The 24,739-nt window shown below is 46.2% G+C and overlaps 1 protein-coding gene across 8 annotated transcripts in view; it reads left to right on the plus strand.

The window, feature by feature from the left end:
• Positions 1-28: 28 nt before the first annotated feature.
• STYXL1 (serine/threonine/tyrosine interacting like 1) overlaps positions 29-24,739 on the plus strand; it is a 43,014-nt gene continuing 18,303 nt past the window's right edge. Inside the window, exons 1-7 of one of the 8 annotated variants that reach the window (XM_049904857.1) lie at positions 67-262; positions 6,851-6,986; positions 10,031-10,134; positions 11,288-11,349; positions 14,136-14,274; positions 20,590-20,735; positions 24,319-24,464. In XM_049904857.1, coding sequence (XP_049760814.1) covers positions 10,032-10,134; positions 11,288-11,349; positions 14,136-14,274; positions 20,590-20,735; positions 24,319-24,464 — 596 coding nt within the window. In that variant the 5' untranslated portion in view covers positions 67-262; positions 6,851-6,986; position 10,031. The other 7 variants (XM_049904859.1, XM_049904855.1, XM_049904853.1 and 4 more) reach the window with 7 other exon arrangements.

The raw sequence follows: 24,739 nt of genomic DNA on the forward strand, positions 1-24,739 counted from the left end.
TCGCGGTATCACAACAGCTACTCGAGTATCCGGGAGGAAGTTATCGGGACTTCCCGCAAGGTGGGCACGCAGACTGGAGCTGGGTCCTAGCGCGCGTTGGGTTCCTAGCGGCCCGTGGGAGACCGGAAGAAGGAGGAGCCCGTGCTGAGCGGTGAAAGAGGACTGGATTTAGGCTTGAAAAACTCTGGAGAGGCAGTTTTTCAGGTGGGGCCCCAGACAGACGGAGGCTCTGACCGGGAGACCCACCAAGGTCGTGCAGCAGGTTAGGCGGAGTGGGTGCGCGGATCCGAGTCCGGACCTCAGCCAAACCCACGCCTCCTGCCCCTGAAAACGGGAGAGGGATTCTGAGCTCTGGAGAGGAAAAGGGGTGAGGTGGGGGGGGGGTGTCTTAGAAGTACCGGTGAATTTTGGAAGAATTGAATGGTTTTAGAAGAGGCTGGAAAAAGCAGGTTGGAAAACCAGATTGTGTAAAGGCTCTTGAATATTTGTTAAGAAGTTTGTTATATTTTATTCCTTGGGAAGCAGGTGGCTATTATGATACCACCAGAACTATTTTTGAGGAAAATTAGGCTGCTAAGGATTCCAAGGGAACGAGGTGGAGGGCAGGGAGAAGGTTTAAGAGATTATTGTATGAGATGATAAAGGTCTGAATTATGGTGTTGGTCACAGAAATGGAGAGGTTAGGGCCAGTGAGGGAGAGATCTCAAGGGAAGAATGAATAAAAGTTCATATCCATTTGGACTAGCGTGGATGAACGAATGAGGATGTGGAAAATCAATCTGAGAGAAAGATAGGTGTACAGAAAAAGGGAAGCCAGGGCTTGGATAGGAGGAGATCTGGCTGGAGAAGAAATAAAGAGCTTTATTTTAGATGGGCTGAATCGGAAATGATGGTGAACTGTTCGTGAGGAAATACCAGTGGACAGATGGCAGGTTACTCCAAGGGGAGATTTAGAATTGAAACTCAGGAGAGTTTTAGGCTGGCTTTGTTGTCGTTAGCTGCCATCGAGTTGACTCTGACTCCTGGCAGCCTTACATGTAACAGAATGAATCGTCTGTTGCCCAGTCCTACATCATTTTCATGATGGTTTGAGTCCATTGTTGTGGCAATACATCTCGTTGAGGGTTTCCCTTGTTTTTGTTGGCCCTCTACCAAACATGTTGTCATTTTCTAGAGATTGGCCCTTCTGATGACATGTCCAAAGTAAGTGAGCTGAAGTTTTGCCATCCTCTCCTCTAAGGAACTTTCTGGTTGTGTTTCTTCTAAGACTGATTTGTTCATTTTTTTTTGGCAGTCCACAGTATATTCAATATTCTTTGCCAGCACCATAGTTTGAATGCATTGATTCTTTGTCTTCCTTTTTCATTATCCAGGTTTTGCATGTGAGTGGGAAAGGTATGCTTTAGGCTCATACATTTGAGGAGGAGCTTCCCTATTCCCATGCTGTGCGAGCTGTGGCTTCTGATCCACCTGGTATTGGTGGAGGGGGTTGTAAAAGAGTAGAGGTAAGGGGCAGGAAAAGTCTGACCTGACTGTATTTTGTCATCTACTCACTGAGCTTGATGGGTTCATAGCTAAGTGTGGTTAAGTGCTACGGCTGCTAACCAAAGGGTCAGCAGTTCAAATCTGACAGGCGCTCGCTCCTTGGAAATGCTATGGGGCAGTTCTACTCTGTCCTATAGGGTCGCTATGAGTTGGAGTCTACTCGACAGCACTGGGTTTGGTTTGGTTTTGGTCTCTCCCATGCAGTGCTTTTGTGGGTTCTTCACTGAGTCTCTCTTACCTCTCCCATGACCTAGGGCTTACTCCTAGTCTTGCTGCTTTCAACTCCTTCCTCAGCCCCTGATTTCTGGACTTCCCCCTCCCCCAGCCCTGCAATTGGTCCATTGTTCCTCCAGGTGGTCCTCTTGGGCAAAGTTCCTTTAAGATGTCTTCTAGATGACCCTCTTTCCTGCCTGGCCCGTATCTGTCTACCAGAGAACACTTACATACTTTTGCCCAACAAATGTGGAGGTGTAGGCGATTTCAAATGCAGCTGGCTCTCGTGTTTTGCTAACAGCTTGCCAGCCTCAGACTTTCTAGGCCTAGGTGCAGCACCAGCCTCTTTGCCTGTATATACTTCAGAGGCTTAGGCCAAGCTCTTCTAGGGGTTTTCTTCTGTTTTCCTAAATTGTTTCAAGAAAGCACAGTCCTGAGAATTTTTGAAATTAGGAGGAAATGAACTAATGGAAGGGAAGAGCGACTGGAAGGGGAGATCCTAAAAGGAGAGAGAGAGAGACAGAGAGAGAGAGAAGGATTAGGTGGGCGAGGATGAGATCTGACGATGGCTTATCCCTCTGAGACTGAAAGAAAGCCCAAAATGGTCATCCCAGAAGGATACCAAGGGGGCAGTTGGTGGAGGAGGAGGATTCACACCTAATTGCCCTTACCCTTCCCGTGCAAGAAGTAGAAAATGAGAGGAATTGTTCCTTGGTGGTCCGAGGAGGGTCAAGAAGGTTTGGATAACAGTGTGGCCAGTGGGAAAATGAGAATGGGATTAGCTCATGGCTGTAAGAGTCAAACTGAAGTTCTGAAGAACGTATCTACTATATGCTGAAGTCTACATGGTTAAGTCCTTGCAGCCCAGACCCAGGTCATGGATATAAAGGACTCACACCTGCCCATGTCTGCAAATTCACGTCCTTGAACACATAAACACATGGATCTATACTAGTGTATGTGAGGATTTATTTTTATTTTGTGTTGATAAATAATTTACGTACTATACAGTATACAAATCTTAAGTATTCACTTTGATTTGATGGTTTTTAACAATTTACACCTGTCACAGATTAAATTGTTTCCCCTAAAATATCTGTCAACTTGGCTAGGTCATGATTCCCCGTATTGTATGATTGTCTACCATTTTATCATCTGATGTGATTTCCCTATGTATTGTAAATCCTATCACTATGATGTAATAAGATGGATTAACAGCAGTTATACTGATGAGATCTACAAGATTAGATAGTGTCTTAAGCCAGTCTTTTTTGAGATATAAAAGAGAGAAGTGAGCAGAGAGACATGGGGACTTCAAACTACCAAGAAAGGAGCACTGGGAGCAGAGTGAGTCCTTTGGACCCAAGATTCCTGTGCAGACAAGCTCCTAGACCATGGGAAGATTGAGGACAAGCACCATCCTCCAGAGTCGACGGAGAGAAGAAAGCCTTCCCCTGGAGCTGGCACCCTGAATTTGGATTGTAGCTTACTTGACTGTGAGAGAATAAATTTCTCTTTGTTAAAGCCATCCATTTGTGGTATTTCTGTTATGGCAGCACTAAACAACCAAGACACAATTTGGTACCAGGAGTGCGGTGCTGCTCAAACAGATACCTAAAATGTGGAAGTGGTTTTGGAACTGAATGGTTAGAGGACTGGCAACAGCAGAGAAATGGCAGCAGCAGAGAACTGGAAGCAGCAGAGAAGTGGCAGCAGAAAAGAACCAGCAGCAGCAGAACTAGGAGACCAGTGCCAGACAGTGCTGGAGCCGACCCATGGAGCAAGAGACTGAGTGCATGTGCACAGGAGGCTTCCTGGTGGAGTAGGGTGCCTCCCAGCACTTATCGGTGGAGCTAGGCTTACCGATCCACAGAACAAGAGAGCTGAGTGCCTTCTGGTGGAGTGGTGTACCTCCAGTCACTTATTGATGGAGCTACAGAGCTTTGGAACACTTGCCCCAGCAGGGCAGATGTGGGCGTGAGGCCAAGAAACCAGGAAGCAGAAGCTGAAGAGACAAGCAACACAGGAAGCCGAGGTGCCTCAGTCTCAAAAGGCATGGCCTGGACCTCTGGGATTTCAAAGAGTGGAGCCATGGCCTCTGGTGTTTCTAAGGATGGAGTTGCTACTCAGATACATTAGGAGAATGGTGTGCCTAAAGCTGAGGGGGCAGAATTGCCATCCCAGTGGGCCTAGAAGGCAGAGCTGAAGCCCAGGGCCGAGGGGCCTCCACTCAGAGTTTGGAGAATGTGGCCAATACCTAGAGTCTGAAGGCTAGGGCTATTGTGTAAATTGTCTCAGAGAACAGAGGCTTATTTTCAAACCCTTGAGGGCTAATGTAATGTGTTTTCCTGACTTGTTTGGTACCTGTTATGCCTTCTTTCCCTCTAATTTCTCCCATTTTTAATGGAAATGTCTAGCTTGTGCCTGTTCTACCATTGTACCTTTGGAAGCAGATAACTTGTGTCTTAGATTTCACAGATGAGGAAGAATTTTTGGGTTTTGGATTTGGAGTTGTGGCGAAAGACCAGAGCAGGAGCTGGCAAAATCTTTAAGACCTGAGACTAGCTGGTGTTGCCTCAGGGTAAGGATCTTAAGGGATTTGGTCAGTCTTTCCTTGATCCCAGCCTTTGTGGCCCGAACTTTGACAAAGCTGATGGCACAGTCCCAGGCTGCTGTCTTCCAGAGCTGCGGAGGCTGTAGCAGTATTCCTGGTATCTGTCTCTCAGTTCAGAGGGCCATAAAGGTCCTACTGACCCAGATTTTCTGAATGGTGCCTTCTGTCTCCTTGGCTTGTAGCTTTCTGAGGACCCTAGATGAAGTTGAAAAGGGAGAGATAGGGTGGGAGTGAAGAACTTCTATTTCCTAAACACCTGCTATTTGCGAGCCTGAGTGCTAGGCAATTCACGTTGGTTATCTCAATTAAGGGAGTCCTTGGATGGTGTAAATGATTAATGTGCTTGGCTGCTAACTGAAAGGTTGGAGATTTGATCTACCCAGAGGCACCCCAGGAGAAAGGCCAGGTGATCTGCTTCTGAAAAATCAGCCCCTGAAAACCCTATGGAGTATAGTTCTGCTCCGGCACACGTGGAGTCGCCATGAGTCGGAGCTGACTCAGTGGCAACTGGTTTTATCTCAATTAAACATTAAGACAGTCTTTTCCAGGATGTTTTTTTGTCTCAATTTACAGATGAGGGCCTAATACCTGTCACTGTGTTTAAGCCTTGCTCATCCTGGCACAGCCTGAGTTTCCCACAGAGAGCCGTGGCACTAGTGGAGTTGGCTGTGGGCACTATGACACCTCCGCTCCCAGACTTGTATCTGGGCGGTCCTCTGATCCCTGTTCAGCCTGAGCCCAGAGAGGTGCTTATGGTCTGTGTTCTGTAGGACCAACGTGAATAATGCCTCTTCTCCACGAGAAGCAGATGCCCACCTGGGTTGTCTGGTGGCTTGGAGAGGCTTGGTAGCTGAGCCCTGGACCAAGGCCGCATAGTCCTAGAACTCCTATGAGAAGGCCAATGGTCAGGCCAGCCCCAGCCTCTGACAGCTCTGCCAACAGTCAGAATGGAAGGCCCCAGGTGTTGGTCAGGCACAGGGAGGCAGGAAGAAGGGCTGGGCCTGGCCAGTTCCTCCTTAGTCTCAGGCTGTGACAAGCCCTGATGAAACATCCCTTCCCAGATGGCTTTTTCCCAGACATAGACATGTACTCTCAGTGGAGGTGAGTTTGCCAACCCAGCTTCTTCGAGACTGGCCACACACAAGCCCCCTGGTGGTGGGTGTCCAGAGCAGCAGTGGGCAGGGACAAAGTCTGTGCTGACATCATCCTCTCGTGACAGAGGGTAAATGGCTTTGCTTTTCACTGTGTCAGTTTCTGCGATGGGTCAGTTTATAGGAAGATCCACCTTTCTCTCACCCCCATCAAGCTGAATCCCCAAGGAGTGCTTACTCTAATCACCCTTCCCAGCCCTCCACCAATGGCTGTCACCCTAAATGCCCTGGAGCAGCTTAGTCTCTTAAGTTCAGAAGCTATGCTGTACAGAAAGATTCCTAAGCAGGATGTGTAACCCAGCCATTTTGACACCACCGTTTTGAACAGGTCAACAGAAAAATGAGACTTGCTAAAAATAATCAATACAAATAAAACTTAGCACCGGAAACTATACTCTAAAAAATTGATATGATAACAATCTGATTCAAGAACGAAACCTGTATAGTAAAAAGCACACAGGAAAGACTAGATCTTGGGAGAAACAATTTTGGTTAAAATTGAAAGCGAAAATATTGGAATTGGTTAACTGTGAAATATGAAAATCAATTAAGGGATTAAACTGGCTTAGTGGAATTCACTAGGGAAAATGCTTTTGGCAAAAACTTACCATATTAGTTTAATTCTGATTTTAATTTTTTTTTTTTTTTAATATAAGCACGTTGTCAGAATATTCTTAAGGCCAAAATGATGGAGTCAAGAACATCGTAAACTTTTCAGAGTTCAGAGTAGCAGTGAGAGGGGTGGTTACTAGTATTCAGTCCTCCATCCATCTAGGCTAGCCATGCCTCTGGCCCCAGCTCATGGAGGTATGTCCTCTCTCAGAATCATGCTGTTAGGTTCAGGGACCACTCCTACCCCTCCATCACTTGGCTAGCAGGTGAGGTGCAATTCTTGCGTGACCAGGCAGAGTGCCCACTTAGGGAAAGAGAGGGGTCTGAAGGAGGAGATACCTCGGGCTGGGCTATAAGTCAATGAGAAGATAGAGGTTGTAATGGGGAAAGGAGAAGGAGAGTGAGGACAGCCTCCAGCCATGGGCCAAATGGAGTAGGAGCCAGCTTTTAGGTTGGCTTAAAAAGGTTGTGGGACCGGATACAAAGCCCAACTTTTCTTCCTTATACTCACTGCTTCCAAATGTCTTGGGGATGGGACTTTCAGAGGCAAAGGGCCCAGGGCCTGACTGGGGTGGGGTTGGAGAGGTGCTTAAGAGGAATCTATACTTTGAAGAAGTATGGCACCCAGCCAAGATGGCCTCCATTGGTGAAGGCAGAGATGGTAGCAGTAATGCATTCATTCAATAAGTGTTTATTGGGCATTACTTTGCACCAGGTAAATCCTGGGTACTGGGTAGGGGCACAGCAGTGAATAAGACAGGCAGGATCCCTGCCCTGATGACCATACATTCCAGTGTGAGGAGACTGACAATAGACAAGTGAACAGATGAACAAGACGATTTCAGATAACGGTAAGTGTGAAGACAGAGAAACAGGTTGATAAGATAGGTACCTGGGGTTGGGAGGTCTGTTTTAGGTTGGGTGGTCAGGGAGGCTCTCTGAGGAAAGTGACATTTGAGCTGATTTAGAATGACTCAAGGGAGGCAACCATACCCAGATCTGGGAGAACAGTGTGCCAGGCAAAGGGGAGGGCAAGAACAAAGGCCCGAAAACAGGAACGAGCTTGCTGTGCTAGAGCAGCGGGAGGAAGATGAGTGGGGTCTGACGGCAGCTATAGTGTAAGAGGAGGCCAGAGAGGAAGGCAGGGCCTCATGTGCCCTGTAGAGGAGTCTGGATTTTATCCTAAGTACAGTGGGAAGCCCTTGGAGGCCATAAAGCCATGAGTAGAGATGCTCTTACTCATCTTTTAAAAAGATCACTTTGGCTGCCTTGTGAAGATCAAACTGTAGGGAGGCAAGGAAGCAAGAAGTCCCATTGGAAAGTATGGCATCATCAGGAGAGAGACAGTATCTTGGGCTAGGATGGTTGCCCTGGAGATGGGGAGAAATGGATGGATTTGGAATATATTTAGGTGGTACAGCATTAGTAGAATGAATGTGGGGGTTGAGGGAAAGAGGAATCAGGATTTTGGCTTGAGTAACTGGGTAGATAATGGTGGTGTTTATTGAAATACAAGACTAAAAGACAGGTATTGGAGGTGTGGACATGTGGGAATTAAGAGCTCTCTTTTGGGCCATGTTACAGCTGAGATGCCCATCCGACATCCAAGTGGAGTCTGAGCTCAGTGGAGAGGTCAAGACAGGATAAAACTTGGGAGTTATCGGTATATAAGTGGTATTCAAGGGACTAGATGAATCATGTAGGCTCTAGGTTCTAGAGTGGTGGTTCTTATTCAGGGGTGATTTTGCACCCTCAGGGACATTTGGCCATGTCTGGAGACATTTTCGGTTGTTACAACCTGTGTGTTGTGGGGGGTGCTACTGGCATCTACTGGGTAGAGGGCAGAGAAGCTGCTAAACATCCTAGAGTGCACAGGTCAGCTTCGTACAACGAAGAATCATCTGGCCCCAAATGACAATATTGCTGAGGTTGAAAAACCCTGTCCTTGAGTGAGAGTGCAGATAGAGGACTTGGCCCAGGGGCGTTCTTACATTAACAGGTAGAGCCTCTAGCAAAGAAGGCTGGGCAGGAGAAGTTGGAGAAGTAGGAGAGAAACCTGGAGAGTGTAACCTGGAAGTGAAGAGGGCTCCGGAAGAGAAATACTCAGCTGTGTTAAATGCTGCTAAGATCCTGGATTGTTTGAGCACAAAGAGAAGTGACTAATGGATTAGGCAAGATGACCTTGTTGAAGACTTTGATAAGAGCAGTTTCTGTGGTTTGCTGGGGGTAGAAGCTCTGGGGGAGAAGATTGTGTCAATAGCCAGCACCTACTGAACGTTGTCTTCCTGTGGTCCCCTGATCAAAATGCCTTACCTGTATAATTTCAGTAATCACACGCAACAGGTAGGTACTATCATCATGATTTTGTAGAAGTGGCATTACTATTATTATCTCCGTGGAAACAGGCACAAAGAGGCTAATTCCTCCCCAAGGTCAGGCAGCTGATAATAAGTGGCAGGGCTAGGATTCCAGCCTAGAGAGTTTGACTCCAGAGTCAGCATTCTTAACCACTTTATTAAAGGTGAGGAAGTGGAGGCAGTGACTGAACACTACTCTTTTGAGAAGTTCTGCTGTAAAGGAGAACAGAGATAAGTACAAGAGGATGTTTGTGTGCTGACAGGAGAAATCAGTGATGTTGGAGAGGAGGCTGAGAATTGCAGCAGTGAAGTCCTGGAGAAGGTGAGAGAGACCCAGGGCCCAAGCCTTTCCCGGGAGCACGTACTGGTAACTTTGAACGGTAACCTAACCCTTTTGAGCAGGATTACCTGTGGACTCAACTTCTTTCCCTCACCCTCTGCTGGCCTCTTGAGGGCCTGATCTGCTGCTCCTTGTAGACCCCTGAGAAAAGGGAGCATCCTTGTGGGAAGCTGCAGCACGGGCCCAATCCTTACCCATCAGTATGTGTCCATAGGGTGCCAGAGATTGGGTGCCCTAGACTACTGTCCGAAGAGTACAAGAGCAGCAGACCTGTCAATACCCCTAGCAGCAATTCTTGACCCTTTGTTGACTGTCACAGCCCTTAACAGTCTACAAGGCCCTTTACAAGGGGACCTGTATTGGCCCCTCCAGTGTCTTCACTCATTCTCATTTTAGCTCTCCCACCTGCAGCCATTCCAGGCTCATCCTAACTCTGTTAGGTACTGAGCTTTCTCCTGCCTCCAGGCCTCTGTGCCTGGAAAGAATCTTCTTGCCTTCTTCATCTTCTCTCGCTCTTTCACCTGACTAAATCTTTCCTGGTGTCCTGTCTCAGCTTAGCAGTCACATCCTCAGAGATTTCCCCAATTGCATGAGGACCTCCTGTTAACTACTGCCATGAGGATAGAGGCCTACTCATTTATAGTACTCTCTGTACTTGTAATTTTTCTGTCCTATGTCTGCATTCCATGCTAGACCTTAAGCTTCATGACGGTAGGTCTTATTTACCACAGTTATTTCCAGTGCCGGGCACATAGTAGGTGCTTAGTAAGTGTTTGCTAAATGACCAAATGAATTGGTGTCTTTTACTGCCTACTTAGTATTTGTATGGTTGATATGTTGTGTTCGATATTTTTTTCCCCTTCTTTGAATACATTTCAGTACAAATTTTTGATCCTCTCTCTCTCTTTTTTAAAATAATATTGTGTTTCCGGTGAAGGTTTCCACAGCAGTTTAGGTTCCCATTCAACATTTTCTACAAAAGCTGTTCAGTGACATTGGTTACATTCTTCACAATGCGTGAACATTCTCATTATCTCTGATCTGGTTGTTCCATTTTGAAGCTCTCTCTTTTGATCACTCTATTATTTTCATCGTTGTTTGAAGTTATGTTAAGACTGAGTTTAATTTCATATCTTACTTTGTAGCATTCATTGAAAATAGAAAGAAGTATATTAAGCCTGCACATTCTTCCCCGTAGGATGGATGGATTGGTTTTGTGTGAACCAATGGAGCTTTACAACATCTTGAATCAGGTCACAAAACTATCCAGGTTAACCGAACCCAACTATCTCTGCTTATTGGGTAAGTGCTGTTTTCTTTTTGTTTTTCCAATAATGTGTTTGCCGTGGACAGTGTCCTCCAAGCATTATTTCTGACTTATTAACAAACTTATTTGGGGAAATGAATAACTTTAGAAAACCGTTAGACTCATTCAGCATAACTCAAAATGCTGACCGTAACGTGATTTGGAAAACATCCCAGATTAAATCTAGAAGGGAGATTCCTGGAAAACTTGTGTTCTGCGTCCTCTTATGATTGTTTACAGTGAAATATTTTAACAAACAGAAATTTTCGTGAACACCCATGTCCCCACCTGTCTTAGTCATCTAGTGCTGCTGTAACAGAAATACCACAAGTGGGTGCCTTTAATAAAGAGAAAATTATTCTCTCATAGTCAGTAGGATACAAGTCCAAATTCAGGGCGTTGACTTCAGGGGAAGGCTTTCTCTCTCTGTTAGCTCTGGAGGAAGGTCCTCGTCCTTAATCTTCCCCTGGTCGAGTAGCTTCTCAGGAACAGGGGCCCTGTATCCAAAGGACACACTCTGCTCCTGGTGCTGCTTTCTTGGTGGTATGAGGTCCCCAACTCTCTGCTTGCTTTTCTTTCCTTTTATCTCTTGAGAGATAAAAGGTGGTGCAGGCCACACTCCAGGGAAACCCCCTTTACATTGGATCAGGGAGGTGACCTGAGTAAGGGTGGTGTTACAATCTCACCCTAATCCTCTTAAAATAAAATTATAATCACAAAATGGAGGACAACCATACAATACTGGGAATCATGGCCTAACCAAGTTGATACACACACATTTTGGGGGGACATAATTCAATCCATGACAGGGCACTTAGGTTGTTTCCATCTTTATGCAATTGTGAATAATGCTGCAATGAACCTAGGTGTGTATATTAGATAATGTATTGTTAAAAACTAGGCCCCTGCATTTTCTTCTAAGGATTTTGTGGTTTTAGTTTGCACTAAAGACTAAGAATGAGGTCCTTCACCCATCTGGAATTTTTCCTTTGTGTGTACGGTACACATCTTAAGTTTTATTTACACAGACAATAACTATCACTTAATTGCCAGGAACATACGTGTTGATAATGATCTAAGTATTCTAAGTAGTTTTGTTACATGCTTCTTTGCAAATGCAGTTATGAATGAAATGCTTTTCCTTTTCAGATGTTCGTACCAAACGGGAGTATGATGAAAGCCATGTGATTACGGCCCGTCGAGTGAAGCAGGTACACCGGTAGGGTTAGGATTAGGGGCGGGCTGGATACCACATAGGAGCATGGGGAAAAACGGGGGATTTTATCACAGATCTAGGAGGCGGCATTCACTGTCGGGCCCTGTGGGCAGCAGAGGCAGGACTGCTCCCTGTGTATCCACCACGACTAGCTCCCACACTTCTCACGTACTCCCCTCATGGTCAATAGCTTCATTCAACAAATGTCAGTTTAATTCCTCAATGTGCCAGGCACTGTTCCAGGCCTTAGGGATACAATGGAATACAAGATGTCCTTAGTTCATGGTCCCTGCCCTCACAGAACTTCTGTTCTAGTCAGGGAAAGACATTAGACGATAGAGGTATTTCCTATCACCCAAAGATGAAAACCCAGTCTTCCCATCCTCTTCCTTCCCTCCTCCCCTTCTTTCCCTTTCCTTTCTGTATTCTTTCCTTCCCATCTCCCTTTCCCCATTCCAACAGCTTAAAAAAAAAAAACCAAGCTCTGCACGCAGTCACCACGGGGTGCCTCTGCCTCCTGCAGTAGGGCTCCTGTCTCCATAGCCTTTGCTCAGGCTCCAGCTCTAACCTCTGCAGTCTTGATCCCATTCTCTGCCTTTGAGGTTCTCTCTTCTGCCCTGGTTTCTTCTCCATCTCTTTGGTCCAGCTCCATTTCTTCCCTCTGCTGCCTAAGGGAGGCCACTGCTGTGTCCTTGGCCCCAGTCCTGTCTGTCAGCACACTTTCCTCAGAGATTTCCCCCAGGCTTACAGCTTCACCTGTCCACATCCAATTAGCTGTGCGGTCAGTTTTACTTCTAAAATATCGCTTGCAAAATTCCCCTCCTCCCTGCTACTGCTGTGCTGTTAAAAAAAAAAAAAAAATTTTTTTTTTTTTTTACGTATCCCCTTTTTGCTTGTCGTCATATCCCAGGTGCTAGTATAGTCCCTTGCATCCAGCAGATGCTCAGTACATATTTGTTGACTAAGACAAACCAGTGGAAGCTGTTCCTTCTGCCCGGAACGTTTCTCCTAAACCTTGTCCATCTGGCAAATTTCCACTTGTCCTTCAAGTCTCATTTCAAATGCGCCTGCTCCATGCAGCCTGTCAGGGTCTTCCGGGCTGACTGGGTATTTCTCTTTTCTTGTTTTGAATCTCTGGATTCCAGAACCTGAATGCAGGTCCAAAGTAGGTACTCAGTGAATGTTTACTGAGTAAGTGGCTGAATGTCCAGGCACCTGTCCCACTGCCCTCCCACCTGCTTCAGCCTCCGTGGGCTATTCACATCTTTACCCTTTGCCCACGCTCTTCTCTCCATACCCAGAGCTCCTCCTTTCCTCATGGTCACCTGTCTAAACCCTGCTCGTCCTTCAAGTGCCCTCTAATTGGCATCTCTTAAAAAAGATTTTATTGTGGCAAAATATATATAATATAAAATTTGCCATTAAAATGGCAAACTTTGTGTCTGCTATGCATTTGCCTCCTCTAGATATTTCAGACAAGTGGGATCATACAATATTTATCTTTTTGTGCCTGGCTTATTTCAGCATGATGTTTTCAAGGGTCTTCCATGTGGTGGCACGGATCAGAGCTTCATTTCTCTTTATGGCTGAGTAATAACCCACTGTGTGTATGTACCACATGTTGTTGGTCCATTCATCTCTTGATGGATACTTGGGTTGTTTCCACCTTTTGGCTCTTGTGAATAATGCTGCAGTGAGCATTGGTGTATAGGTATCTATTTGAGTCTCTGCTTTCAGTTCTGTTGAGTATATAGCTAGGAGTGGATAAACGGCATCTTCTTGAAGCCTCTCCCAATTGCTTCAGACAAATATAATTTCTCCTCTTTGAATCCCGGAGAACTTCCTTGGTCTGTACCCCTGTGGTTCTTATCTTACTCTGCCCTGTAGTAGAGTAGGTTAACACTTGTCATATATCCCATCTGCAGGTCCCTCTACGTCAGATAGATGATGTTACAAGGGATGGGGTCAGGCTCAGGTTCCCCTGAGTCGTGGGAGCTTATGGGAAGCCATTGTGAAGAAGTGAAGAAGTGGCTGTCACCCAGCCAGGCCTCCCCTAGAGTTCTGGACCACCCTTTATGATCCTGTGCAGGCTAGCACTGTGAGATCTCGTCACCTCCTTTGCACTAGGTCTCGGTTGTTCCTACCCTTGTAATCCACCGTTATGGTGACTCAGCCACTGCTTGATGCTACTACTCACTAATTCCTCTCTACCTCATGGCTTCTGTTTGCTCATTCATTATTAACCATATTTATCACATGCCTACAACGTACCAGGCGCTATCAGTGAACAAAAAGGACAAAAATCCCTGCTCTTATAGAGCTTACATTTTAGCTTACAGTCTATCTCGTCACATCTGCTTGCTCATGGCTTCTGCATAATCAAGCCTTCTGCTTACTGCTCTCTTTATGGCTGTTTTTGGATGTGACCCCTACTGCCAACCACTTTTCCCAAGAGAGAGGATATCATTAGATCGGTTGACCACTGTTGCTCTGATAATGCTCTCATGCAGACCAGCCCCTAGGCCAGCTATTCCTTGATCAGGCACATATCTCTGGTCCAATCAGCTGTGGTCAGCTTTTCTTAGAAGGGGATATAGGTGGGGAAGATCTTTGAAGTTCAACAGGTTCTCCGGTCTGTTCTCTTAGTGCTTCCATGCCTTGTGTGTATAGTCAGGGGAAAGAGCATAATCCCACCTCCAAGCTCTTCCCAGGGTTGGTGTGCAGGGAATGTTTGCTGAATGGGACCCATCCACCAACAGACCTCTCTTGTGGTTTCCTTAGAAGGGAAAGGAATATCTTATCCCAGAGTCTGTGGACCTGGAGTGTGTGAAATACTGTGTGGTGTATGATAGCAACACCAGCTCCCTGGAGAGAATCTTAGAAGACAATGACGATGAAAATTCTGACAATCATAATCAAGGTGGGTTTTTAAAATAGCTGCAAAACAAACAAACACCCCCCCACCAAAAAGAACCAATTACTGTTGAATTGATTGTGACTCACGGTAACCCCATCTGTGTCAGAGTAGAACTGTGTTCCAGAGGGTTTTCTTTTTAAAAATAATTTATTTTATTTGTTGTTGTTGAGAGTATACACAGCAAAGCATACAGCAATTCACCAGTTTCTACATGTACAATCTGGTGACATTGATCACATTCTTCGAGTTGTGAAACCATTCTCACCCTCCTTTTCTGCGTTGTTCCTCCCCCATTAACATAAATTCACTGCCCCCTAAGGTTCCTATCTAATTTTTCCAGTTGTTGTTGTCAGTTTGATCCCATATAGATAGATCTTAAACCAAAAACCAAATCCGTTGCTGTCGAGTCGATTCCGACTCATAGCGACCTTATAGGACAACAGAGTAGAACTGCCCCATAGAGTTTCCAAGGAGCGCCTGGTGGATTTGAACTGCCGACCTTTCGGTTAGCCATAGCAGTTACCCACTGTGCCACCAGGGTTTCCACAGATAGATCTTAAAAAAGTATAATGCCCAAGGTAGACATTTTTTTATTGTGCTTTAAGTGAAAGTTTACAAATCAAGTCAGTCCCTCCTACAAAAATTTATATATACCTTGCTATATAGTCTTAGTTGCTCTCCCCCTAATGAGATAGCACACTCCTTCCCTCCACTCTCTATTTTCCTGTCCATTCGGCCAGCTTCTGACTCCCTCCGCCCTCTCATCTCCCCTGCAGACAGGAGCTGCCCACATAGTCTCATGTGTCTACTTGATCCAGGGTGCTCACTCATCACCAGTATCATTTTCTATCCAGTCCAGTCCTCAAGGTAGACACTTTTTACTAGTTAAGCTAAACTATTGTTTGGTTTTAAGAAGATTTCAGGGGATATTTTTGGTTTACGGTTTAAAGATGATCTCAAGACAATAGCGTACCCTAGGGTTTTCAATGGCTGATTTTTCAGAAGTAGGTTGCCAGGCCTTTCTTCCAAGGCACCTCTGGGTGGACTCGAACCTCCAACCTTTAGGTTAATAGTTGAGTACATTAATCATTTTCACCACCCAAGGGCTCCGGTAAGAATAATAGCTAAGAGCTATTGAACATTTGTTATGTGCCCAGCACCATGCCCAGGACTCTCCCTGGGTCAATTCATGATGTCTACAGAACAATCCGGAGGATGGTAATATCAAGGATTATGAAGGAATGGAGATTTTACCCTCCTTGTGAGCTTATGGAAACCTGGTGGCATAGTGGTAAGAGCTATGGCTGCTAGCCAAAACATCAGCAGTTTGAATCCACCAGGCGCTCCTTGGAAACCATATGGGGCAGCTCTACTCTGTCCTGTGGGGTCGCTCTGAGCCAGAATTGGTTTGGTTTGGTTTTGTGTAAGCTTATAAATTAATCTGCCACAGTTTCATGGATGCTGGCAGAGACATGAGGCTCTTGGGTCAGAGACAAAGGACTTTATTGCCCAGCACGTTGTCAGCATTTCCCTGCACTAGTTCCCCAAGCCTCACTTCTCTTCTCAGGGAGGAGAACCCTGAGCTTAGGAAACCTGAATCTTTTATAATAGGCAGAAAGTCTGCCTGCGTTTGGCTCTGGAGGAAGATACTATCTCTATCTTCCAAGGCTATTTGTTGTCAAATGTCCTAGAAAAGTATTTTCTTTGCAATAAAGGCAGTCAACACCTCTTTTCACAGGACGTGTGGAAACAGGAGAGACCCAGAAGAATTGTCTCCTAACAATTAGCATTACGCCTTTTTATAGATGAGGAAACAGCTGCCTGGAGAGGTGAAATGACTCACCCAAGGCCCCACACCTAGTGAATTAGTTACCTAATGCAGCTTAAAACAGCAAACATATATCATCTTATAGTTTCTGTGGGCCTGGGATTCAGGAGCAACTTAGCTGGGAGGTTGTGGCACAGGGTCTCTCATGAGGTTGTAGTCAAGATGCCAGATGGGGCTCCAGTCATGTGAAGGTTTGACTGGGCTGTGATGATCTCCTTCCACCACAGCTCACTCACCTGACTATTATCAGGAGGCCTCAGTTCCTTGCCACACAGACCTTTCCATAAAAACCCAAAAAAGACCTTTCCATAAAAAAAAAAAAAAAATGGCTTCATGACGAGGCAGCTGGTTTCCCCCAAAACGAGAGATCCAAGAGAGACAGAGAGCAAGAACAAGGGAACACCCCAGTGTCATTTATGACCTAGTCTCGAAACTTACACACTGTCACTTCTGCCACGTCTATTTACTAGAAGCGAGTCACGAAGTCCAGCTCACCCTTGAGGGGAGGAGAATTAGACTCCAACTTTTGATAGGACATATTTCTAATCTACCACGCATAGTAAGCGGTGGGGCCAGGATCCAAACCCAGACAGTTTGGCTCTGTGGTGTCTCCCAAGGCCTGTGTAGTGGTGGTTGAGAGCAGTGCAAAGTCTCTCCGGCGCCAAGGCAGAAGTGTGAAAACGTGGCCAGTTCGAGTTCTGGGCTCTTCCTGGCATGACTGATCCTCTAAGGCTCTGCTGCGTTCTCTGTTCAGGCCCTAGTTTTGGGTTGACCACCCGTTGTCATCGGCAGGGTGGGGCTCTGCTTCTGTTGATTGAGTAGCTAATAGGAATTTGACTGGCAGGTGGCTGAGGGCATTCACGTCTATTGTCACTAGGTGGCGCTAGGCTTCCTCCTTTTTAAAAAAAATCTTTTATTGCGTTTTTGGTGAAAATTTATACAGCAAGTTAGGCTCCCATTTGACACTTTCCACACAAATCGTTCAGTGACGTTAGTTACATTTATCACAATGTGTCACCATTCTCTTTAATTGTGTTCTTCCATGTTTAATAAAGCCAATCTTGACTCTCCTTTCGGGGGCCTTTGGTCAGGAAGTTGTCTCTTCTTAGACCCACGCCATCGGCTCAGGCTGCAATCCTGGGTCTGCAGGAAGTGGTGGCCAATAAAGATGACCCTTTAATGTTCTGTACCGACCTCGTTCTCGCGCCTAAGGTAGGTATGAGTAGGAAACCACCACAAAACAACACAACAAAAAATCCCCAAAACCACACATCCACACAACTTGCCACTCAAGCCAACTTACTTTGCTTGTTTAAAATGGTACCTTTCAGGTAAATGCAGTGTCCTTGGGGCAAAGGACCATTTCAAGGTTCTTTTCCCCATCCCCTTTCTCCTTTCCACTGTTAGCACCCACTTCCCTTACCCTCAAGGAAATCTGGGCATGGGGAAAACCTTCACCACTTTCTAGAAGCAGATGTGAAGTGTTGTCCACCTGTCATCCTTTTCTGCTGGCCTCCAAATGACGTGTAGCTCAGGTTGTGTGGACTTGGCTGTGGACCTCTATCCTTGCTGTCTCTGTGGTCACGATGTCCACGGTTAGTGTAATTGGTGAGTGGTTCTCTCCATCCTGGCAGTGCACCGCGATTGCTCATGAGGAACTTCAGCCACAGCCATGTGCCCTCCTGCCCAGGTTGCCCACCTGGCTTCCACAGGTGTTGCTGATTCCCTGTGCCCTGCGGCGTCTTCCTTCAGTCTCCAGTTTAGGCTAACTACTTCACCATCTCTGCCGGGGGCTCAGAGCTCCTGAAACGGGTGCAAGCTGTTTCCAGCTTCCCTTCAACTGTTGGGTTTCCACCTCCTCAGTGTCCACTTAAGCTGAAATTTAGGGGGTTGTCAGTGCAGGGTCTCTTCACTTGTCTTGGTCTCTGAGACTCTCTCTCCGAAATTCCTTTTAGCATACAAAGGGCATTCCCCTTCTTGCATGAGAGAGAGATTTCCCTTATGTGAAGTCATCCTTCCTCACAACAATGTAGATTACAGACCCCTGAGCTGGGCTCTTGACCCCTAAACTGGGCTCTTGATTTGTGAGGAAAGCTTTGGGAATTCTGGAATTCCTTTTTTCTTACTCAGCAAAGCCTGATTTTGAAGACTATTGTCTGGCTAAGGATCCAAAATAATTTAACTTAAAGAAAGCTCCCAGCTGAGCAGTGACCCCCTTGTTCCGGGTGGTGTCAACTTTCCCCCTAAATCAATGGGCACCTCAATTCAAAGTGTGGGAAACCTCATGTCAATGCAGAATTCAGGATTAATAGGAATAAAAATTAATGAGCTTAATGTTTCAAAAATAATAATAACCCTGTTACATTCTTCCGTTGAAAAACCTCGACCTCCTGACAGTGGATGGTTACCATTGTTGAGGTTCATTCCGTTCTAAGAAAGTGGGAGCCTGGCCTTGCTTGAATCTGTTTGTCAGGGTAGCCTGGGCACTGGTGATGTGCTTTTCTCTTTCCACCAGAATCTCTAATTTTCCCCTGGAAATTGTCCTTCCTCCAGCACTGACCGCCTCATCCCCGCGTGTGGGTAAGGCTCCAGTGGGTCCTGTGACATCGATAGGGGAGCAGCTGTCTGGCTTAAAGGCAGCTGGACTGCCTCCCCAACTCCCCCTGGGCCCGGTGACCTACCAGTCGTTATCCAGCCTCTTGCTCAAGAGAGAGACAGGTGCTGTGAGTCCCAGGCTGAACTCTGGCTTGTGACCAGCCCTCTGGGATGGGCTTGAGCTCAAGCTCCTGCCTTGCCAGCTTCAGGCTCTCTTCCAGCCTGGCTGCAGACTCTAGAAACTCTTCCTTCAAATGCAGTCTCTTTAGATAGGTCCCAGGCCACTTGTGTCCTGAGCAACCTCTTCTGGAATTGGCTTTCTCTCAGAACAAATGTTCAGTGTCAAAGTCAGAGTCTATGCCCGGCCCTGTCTTCCTCTAGCTGGCTCTCCTGAGTTTGCTACACAATATTTCTCTTACTGGGTCAGATCTTGCCCGCAGGATATCTTGGTTTAGCCCTAATTATGCAAACTTCCTGTCATATATATCTAATTTGCTGCAGCCCAGTAGCGATCAATTAAGGTGTTTAAGATTAAATTGATGTCAAAACCACAATCAGGTACCACTTCACATCTGCCAGTACCAGTTGCCACCAAGTTGAGTTTTGACTCATGGTGACCCCGTGTGTATCAGAGTAGAACTATGCTTCACAGGGTTTTCAGTGGCTGATTTTTTGAAGTAGGGTGCTAGGCCTCTCCTTCTGAGGCGTCCCTGGGTGGGTTTGAATCACCAGCCTTTCAGTTGGCAGCCAGGCACGTTAACCTTTTGCACTGCCTGAGGACTCCTGAGATCCGCTAGGATGGCTGTAGTCAAAAGACAGAGAGTAGAAAGTGTTGGCAGGGATGCAGAAAAATTGAAACCCTCATACATGGCTGGTGGGAATGTGAAATGGTGCAGCCACTTTGGAAAACAGTCTGGTAGTTCCCAAAAGATTAACCACAGAGTTACTATGTAACCGAGCAATTTCCCTCCTAGGCACACCCTCAAGAGAATTGAAAACTTACGCCCAGGTAGAAACGTGTACACCAACGTTTACAGCAGCATATTCGTAATAGCCAAAAGGGAGAAATAACCCAAATGTCTATCAACTGATGAATGAATGGATAAAGAACAAGTGGTATACCCATACTATAGAGTACTACTCAGCCATAAAAAGGAACACGGTCCTGATACATGCTATAACATGGATGAACCGTGAAGATATTATGCTAAGTGAAAGCCAGGTACAAGGACCACATATTACATGATTCCATTGATAGGAAATGTCCAGAATTGGCAAGTCCACAGAGACAAAGTAGATTAATGGTTGCCTGTGGGTGGAAGTCGCTATGAGTCAGGATCCACCAGATGGCAACTGATTTGGTTTTTTTTTTTTTTTTAATGGGTCAGGGGAGAGGGGAGAAGGGAGTGGGAAGCGACTGGGAGTTTCTTTTTTGAGGTGATGGAAATGTTCTGAAATTAGTGGTGATGGTTGTATATCTGCGAATATACTGAAAAATACTGAATTATACACTTTAAATGGGTGAGTTGTATGGTATGTGAAATTTATCTCAATAGAACTGATTATATATAGAAAATATATATATAAATACAAATAAATATAGTGTGTGATGGAATTGACGGCACTGAGTTTTTTTTTTTAGTTTTTTGGTATACATATACATATTCATATATATATAGTATCTAACAGACCAAAAGAGTTTACACAAAAAAAAAAGAAAGATTAACTTGGTGCTAAGTTGCTTTTTAAATTTTAATGGTAACACTCATCCCTGTATATATTTGCTTCAGCTTCCTAAAGAAATTGTTTTTCAGAATAAGGGGGCTGCCCACGCCCAGCTTTAGACAGATGGTGAGCACCCAGGGGACATTTATCTCTTTGGTCTCCATTCTTAGGACCGGTGCTTGGAGCTGCCATTGAGTGTGGCAGAGTCCTGACCCACCTCACCCACCGCCCCGTCTCCATCCTGAGAGGCGGCTATGAGCTCTTCTCGGCCAGGTATCATTTCTTCAGGACCCAGAAGGTCATCTGGATGCCCCAGGCAAGGCAGTGTGCTGAGCACGGGCTGCTGTCCTGGTGGGGAGGGTCTCCTGTTCTCACGCAGGCCCAGTCTCGCTCTGTGTGCTGCTAGTGGCCTCTGCTGTTGGGATTTCTGGGGGCCCTGTTCAGCTTTGCCCTGGCCCTGTCTGTTATTGTGATTCCTTCCAACCCCTGCCCAGCTTCCCCCATCCATTTGGTCCCCATGCCTCCTGCTCCCCCGCTGCCCACACTCCTTCCCTGGAATTCTGGGAATGACCACAGGGGAGTGTGGTGGTGGGTACAGAGGCCTAGGCCTACCTCACTCAGCCCCTCCTGGCCCTGCTAGCTCAGCTGCTTCAGCCAGTATCAGGTGAAAGGCAAGTAGGAGTGTCTGGCGTCGTACATGCCCCCAAACCCAGAGTATACATGCCAGGCTCTCCAAAGGACTTCCTCCTTCCATCCACTCAGATAATAGCACTGCGATTCACCAGCTTACCAAGTGCACAGCCAGCCTCCCCATCCTGCTGAGCACCCTCCCGGCTACGAGGGTTCTCTAGGAGCAAGCTCACTGGCTTTGCAGTGTAGGGAGGGGTGATTTCTTCTCTGCAGATGTTACACTGTTGATGACTTACCCTGTCTCTCCATTTAAAGCTTTAGTAAGGTCTAATTGACGTACAATGAACCGTGCGTATTTAAAATGTATGGTTTATCTATGGCTCCCCTTACCCTTGCCCTCAGTCTTTTTATGTAGATTGGAAGGAAGGAGCTCAGGGTCATGGCTGATGGTAACTGTCAGAGCTGGGGAACGGGGGTGAGTTCTCGCCTTAGTTGTTTGTAGCTGTCTTTAGAATGTAGGTACCTCATATTTGTCTCTTCCTGCTTTGGGAACCTTTGCCACCAGTTAAGGTGTGAGAATGAAAGCCCCGCTCCTTGCCTGTTATGAGTTCTGATATATTGTATAGCAGAGGTGTCCCTACTGCTGCCTAAGGAACTCCCTGTGGAGTGCCAGCATCTGGGCCCTAAGTTTACCCCCCTCTACTTTAGGCAGAGCAGCCGTAACTTCTGCTCTTTTGCATAATGGCATCCTTTGAATAAGATTTCACTTTGAACCAAGGGGTTCTGTGATTTAAAAAAAAAAAAAAATTGAGGGACCCCAAGGTTGAGAAGGGAGTGTTGACATGTTATGGGGTTGTTAACCAGTGTTGTAAAACAATATGTGTATTGTTTAATGAGAAACTACTTTGTTCTATAAACCTTTATCTAAAGTACAATTATTAAAAAAAAAAAAAAAATTAAGGTAAATACTTCCCAGTGAGACCGCTGCTAAAGACAGATGGTGGAGAGCCACTGGGTGGTTCTAATCCGAGGGTGGCTGGTCAGGTTGCACGTTAGAAAGACGGACTCTGATGACAGATCAGTGGGGCAGACTGGAATCAGGGAGACCAGCCAGGAGGACCCTGCTGTTTCCCAAACAGGAGGGGAGGAGGCCTTGAACTAGGGGCAGTTGAGAAGGGACTGAGAGAGAGGGACAGGTGTCCTGTTCTCCCACCTCCCTGTACATTCAATCCCTTCTTCAGAATTCATCTTCTAATGGCACACAGGGTCTGTGTGAACCCATGAGGTATTTATGATGTTATTACTGAGTCAGATGGAGTTAAGAGATACATAGGAAGTGGCATTGATTGGACATGGGCGGGGGAAGGAGTCTAGAATAACACCCTGGTTTAGGTGTGGGTGACAGTGGCGTAGTTCATCGAGGTGGGGAGCACGGGAGGAGGAGGTGGTTTGCGGGGAAGATGATGGACACAGTTTGGACATGTTAATTTGAAATGCTTGTTTCTCTTACGGTGTCCCTGGGTGATGCAAAGGGTTAACACATTCAGCTGCTAGCTGCTAACTGAGAGGTTGGAGGTTCTAGTCCACCCAGAGGTGCCTCGGAAGAAAGGTCTGGTAATCTACTTCCGAAAAAAAATTAACCACTGAAAGCCCTGTGGAACACAGTTCCACTCTGACTTGCATGCATGGGGTTACCATGAGTCAGGAACAACTTGACAGCAGGCTTTTAAATTTTATTTCTTTTACACTTGTCAAGATGTGATGGTCAAAACCGTGTCATCTTGCTCTTTACTGTAGATCATGTTTTTATCCATGCCACACCCTGTCTCCTCTCCCCTCCCCCTCCCCCTCCCCCCACCCCCCACACAGAAAAGGAAGCTGGTTTGAAGGCAGCAGGAAGAGAGTGGACAGATTTGTATGGGGTTTTAGTGAGATTTTCTTAGTGGAATTAGGGGAAGTTCATTGGGCGACCAGCAAGCTGTGTGGCCTCGTGGCCGGGTCCCTGGGCTCTCTGGAACCATCCTGGGTGGGCTCAGCCTGAGCTCTGCAGTAAGCTTGGGGCTGGATCTGCCAGCAGTAGGCTTGCCTGCATTGAGGGGTGTTGTGTGTCTCTGTAAACTTGAGGAGGACTGGCCTTAGCATGGCTGTCTGCTCTTGGAGCCTTTGAGTGCTTTCGAGGCTGACAGCTTGGCAAGAATATGGGCTGACAGCAGGTTCACTGCGTGTTTGTGTGTATGTGGGGGGTGGGGTGCTGAGCCCAGAAGGCTCTGAAGGACCGAAGTGGACAGTGAAGTAGCCTGAGGTGTTTACGATGTTATTACTGAGTCAGACTTGGAGCCAGAGGATTTTGGGAACTGGATTTAACCTTTGAAACGACACAGGTCAGCGTTTCTCAAAGTACTTCCCACGGGGTATTGATGGAGAAAAATGGTCTGCAGTCGCATCATCTTGGGAAATATCAGGTGTTCAAAGCTAACAGACTTCTTTACTGCAGGATTTCTTAGCACCTTTCATTGCTTAAGGTGCACTGAGTTTCTGGGACAAGGTGACCGTACGTACTCTTTCCCACAGGTACTCGGTCCTCTGGACCCTTTTCCACCCAGCATTGGGAGGGTCCAGTGTTGCTTATTTCACTGGTCCCTTATTTCTACTGTTCTTTGGGAAAAGTAGAAATAGTCCTCTTCGTTTCTTTGTTTTTCAAAGAAATTAAATAATTACAATAATTTCGGACCTAAAATTCTGTAAGCTTCGATTTAAGTGGGTGTCCTGTTCTCCCCCCTCTTTTTACATTCAATCCCATCATCAGAACTCATTTTCTAATGGCAGACGGGGTCTGTGTGAACAGTTTCATTGGTTTAAAAAAAAAGTGTTTAAGCTATGGTGGCCTCCAAGTGTGAGAAAAGGGCTATCCCTCCCCACCCCGCCCCCAACTGTATGCTCCCTGGGTGTACATGGTTCTGGGCCACTGGCTACTTGATGCCAGTCTTTGCATACCTGACTGGGTGCAAATAGGTGCTATGGAGGAGAGTGGGACGTCAGGGCTGAGACACAGCACTCTGTACCCTGATGCTGCGGTTCAATCCTGTTACTATCAGCCCTGTACCTCCTTGTGCAAGTTATTATTGGCCAATCTCATTGGAAGCACACATCTCAGTCTAAATCACCGTGGGATTGTCTCTGTAAACGTGTTTGCTGAGCCACATTTCAGGAGACATAAGCTCTTCCCTGGTGAATATACTGACAGCAACCTTTCTCCTTCCCTGCCTCAGGAACTGGATGCATTTCAGCCATACCCTGTTGAAATAATGCCAGGCAGAATCTACCTGGGCAATTTCAGCCAAGCCTGTGACCCTAAAATTCAGAAGGATTTGAAAATCAAAGCACATGTCAACGTCTCCATGGAGATAGGCCCATTGTAAGTAAAGGAGATACTATGGAATTTTTCTAGATTATTATATTCAGATTATATCTGTGTTATTTGTACAAATTCCTAGTGATAAAATTATGGAAGCTTAGAGTTAAAAGCGCTCTTAGAAGTCAGCACATACTGGAATACGGTCAACGCGTATCTTCATCTATTCCTGGTCTGCAGTCTGTTTCCTGGCCTGACCTGGCCTCCTCTGCCTCCCAGTGAGACCCCATACTTGCCCTTTAAGTCTGACCAGCAGTAACGCTTTCTTTTTTCTTTGT

Source organism: Elephas maximus, chromosome 12 (assembly GCF_024166365.1).
Source record: "Elephas maximus indicus isolate mEleMax1 chromosome 12, mEleMax1 primary haplotype, whole genome shotgun sequence".
NCBI classification, from domain to species: Eukaryota; Metazoa; Chordata; class Mammalia; order Proboscidea; family Elephantidae; genus Elephas; species Elephas maximus.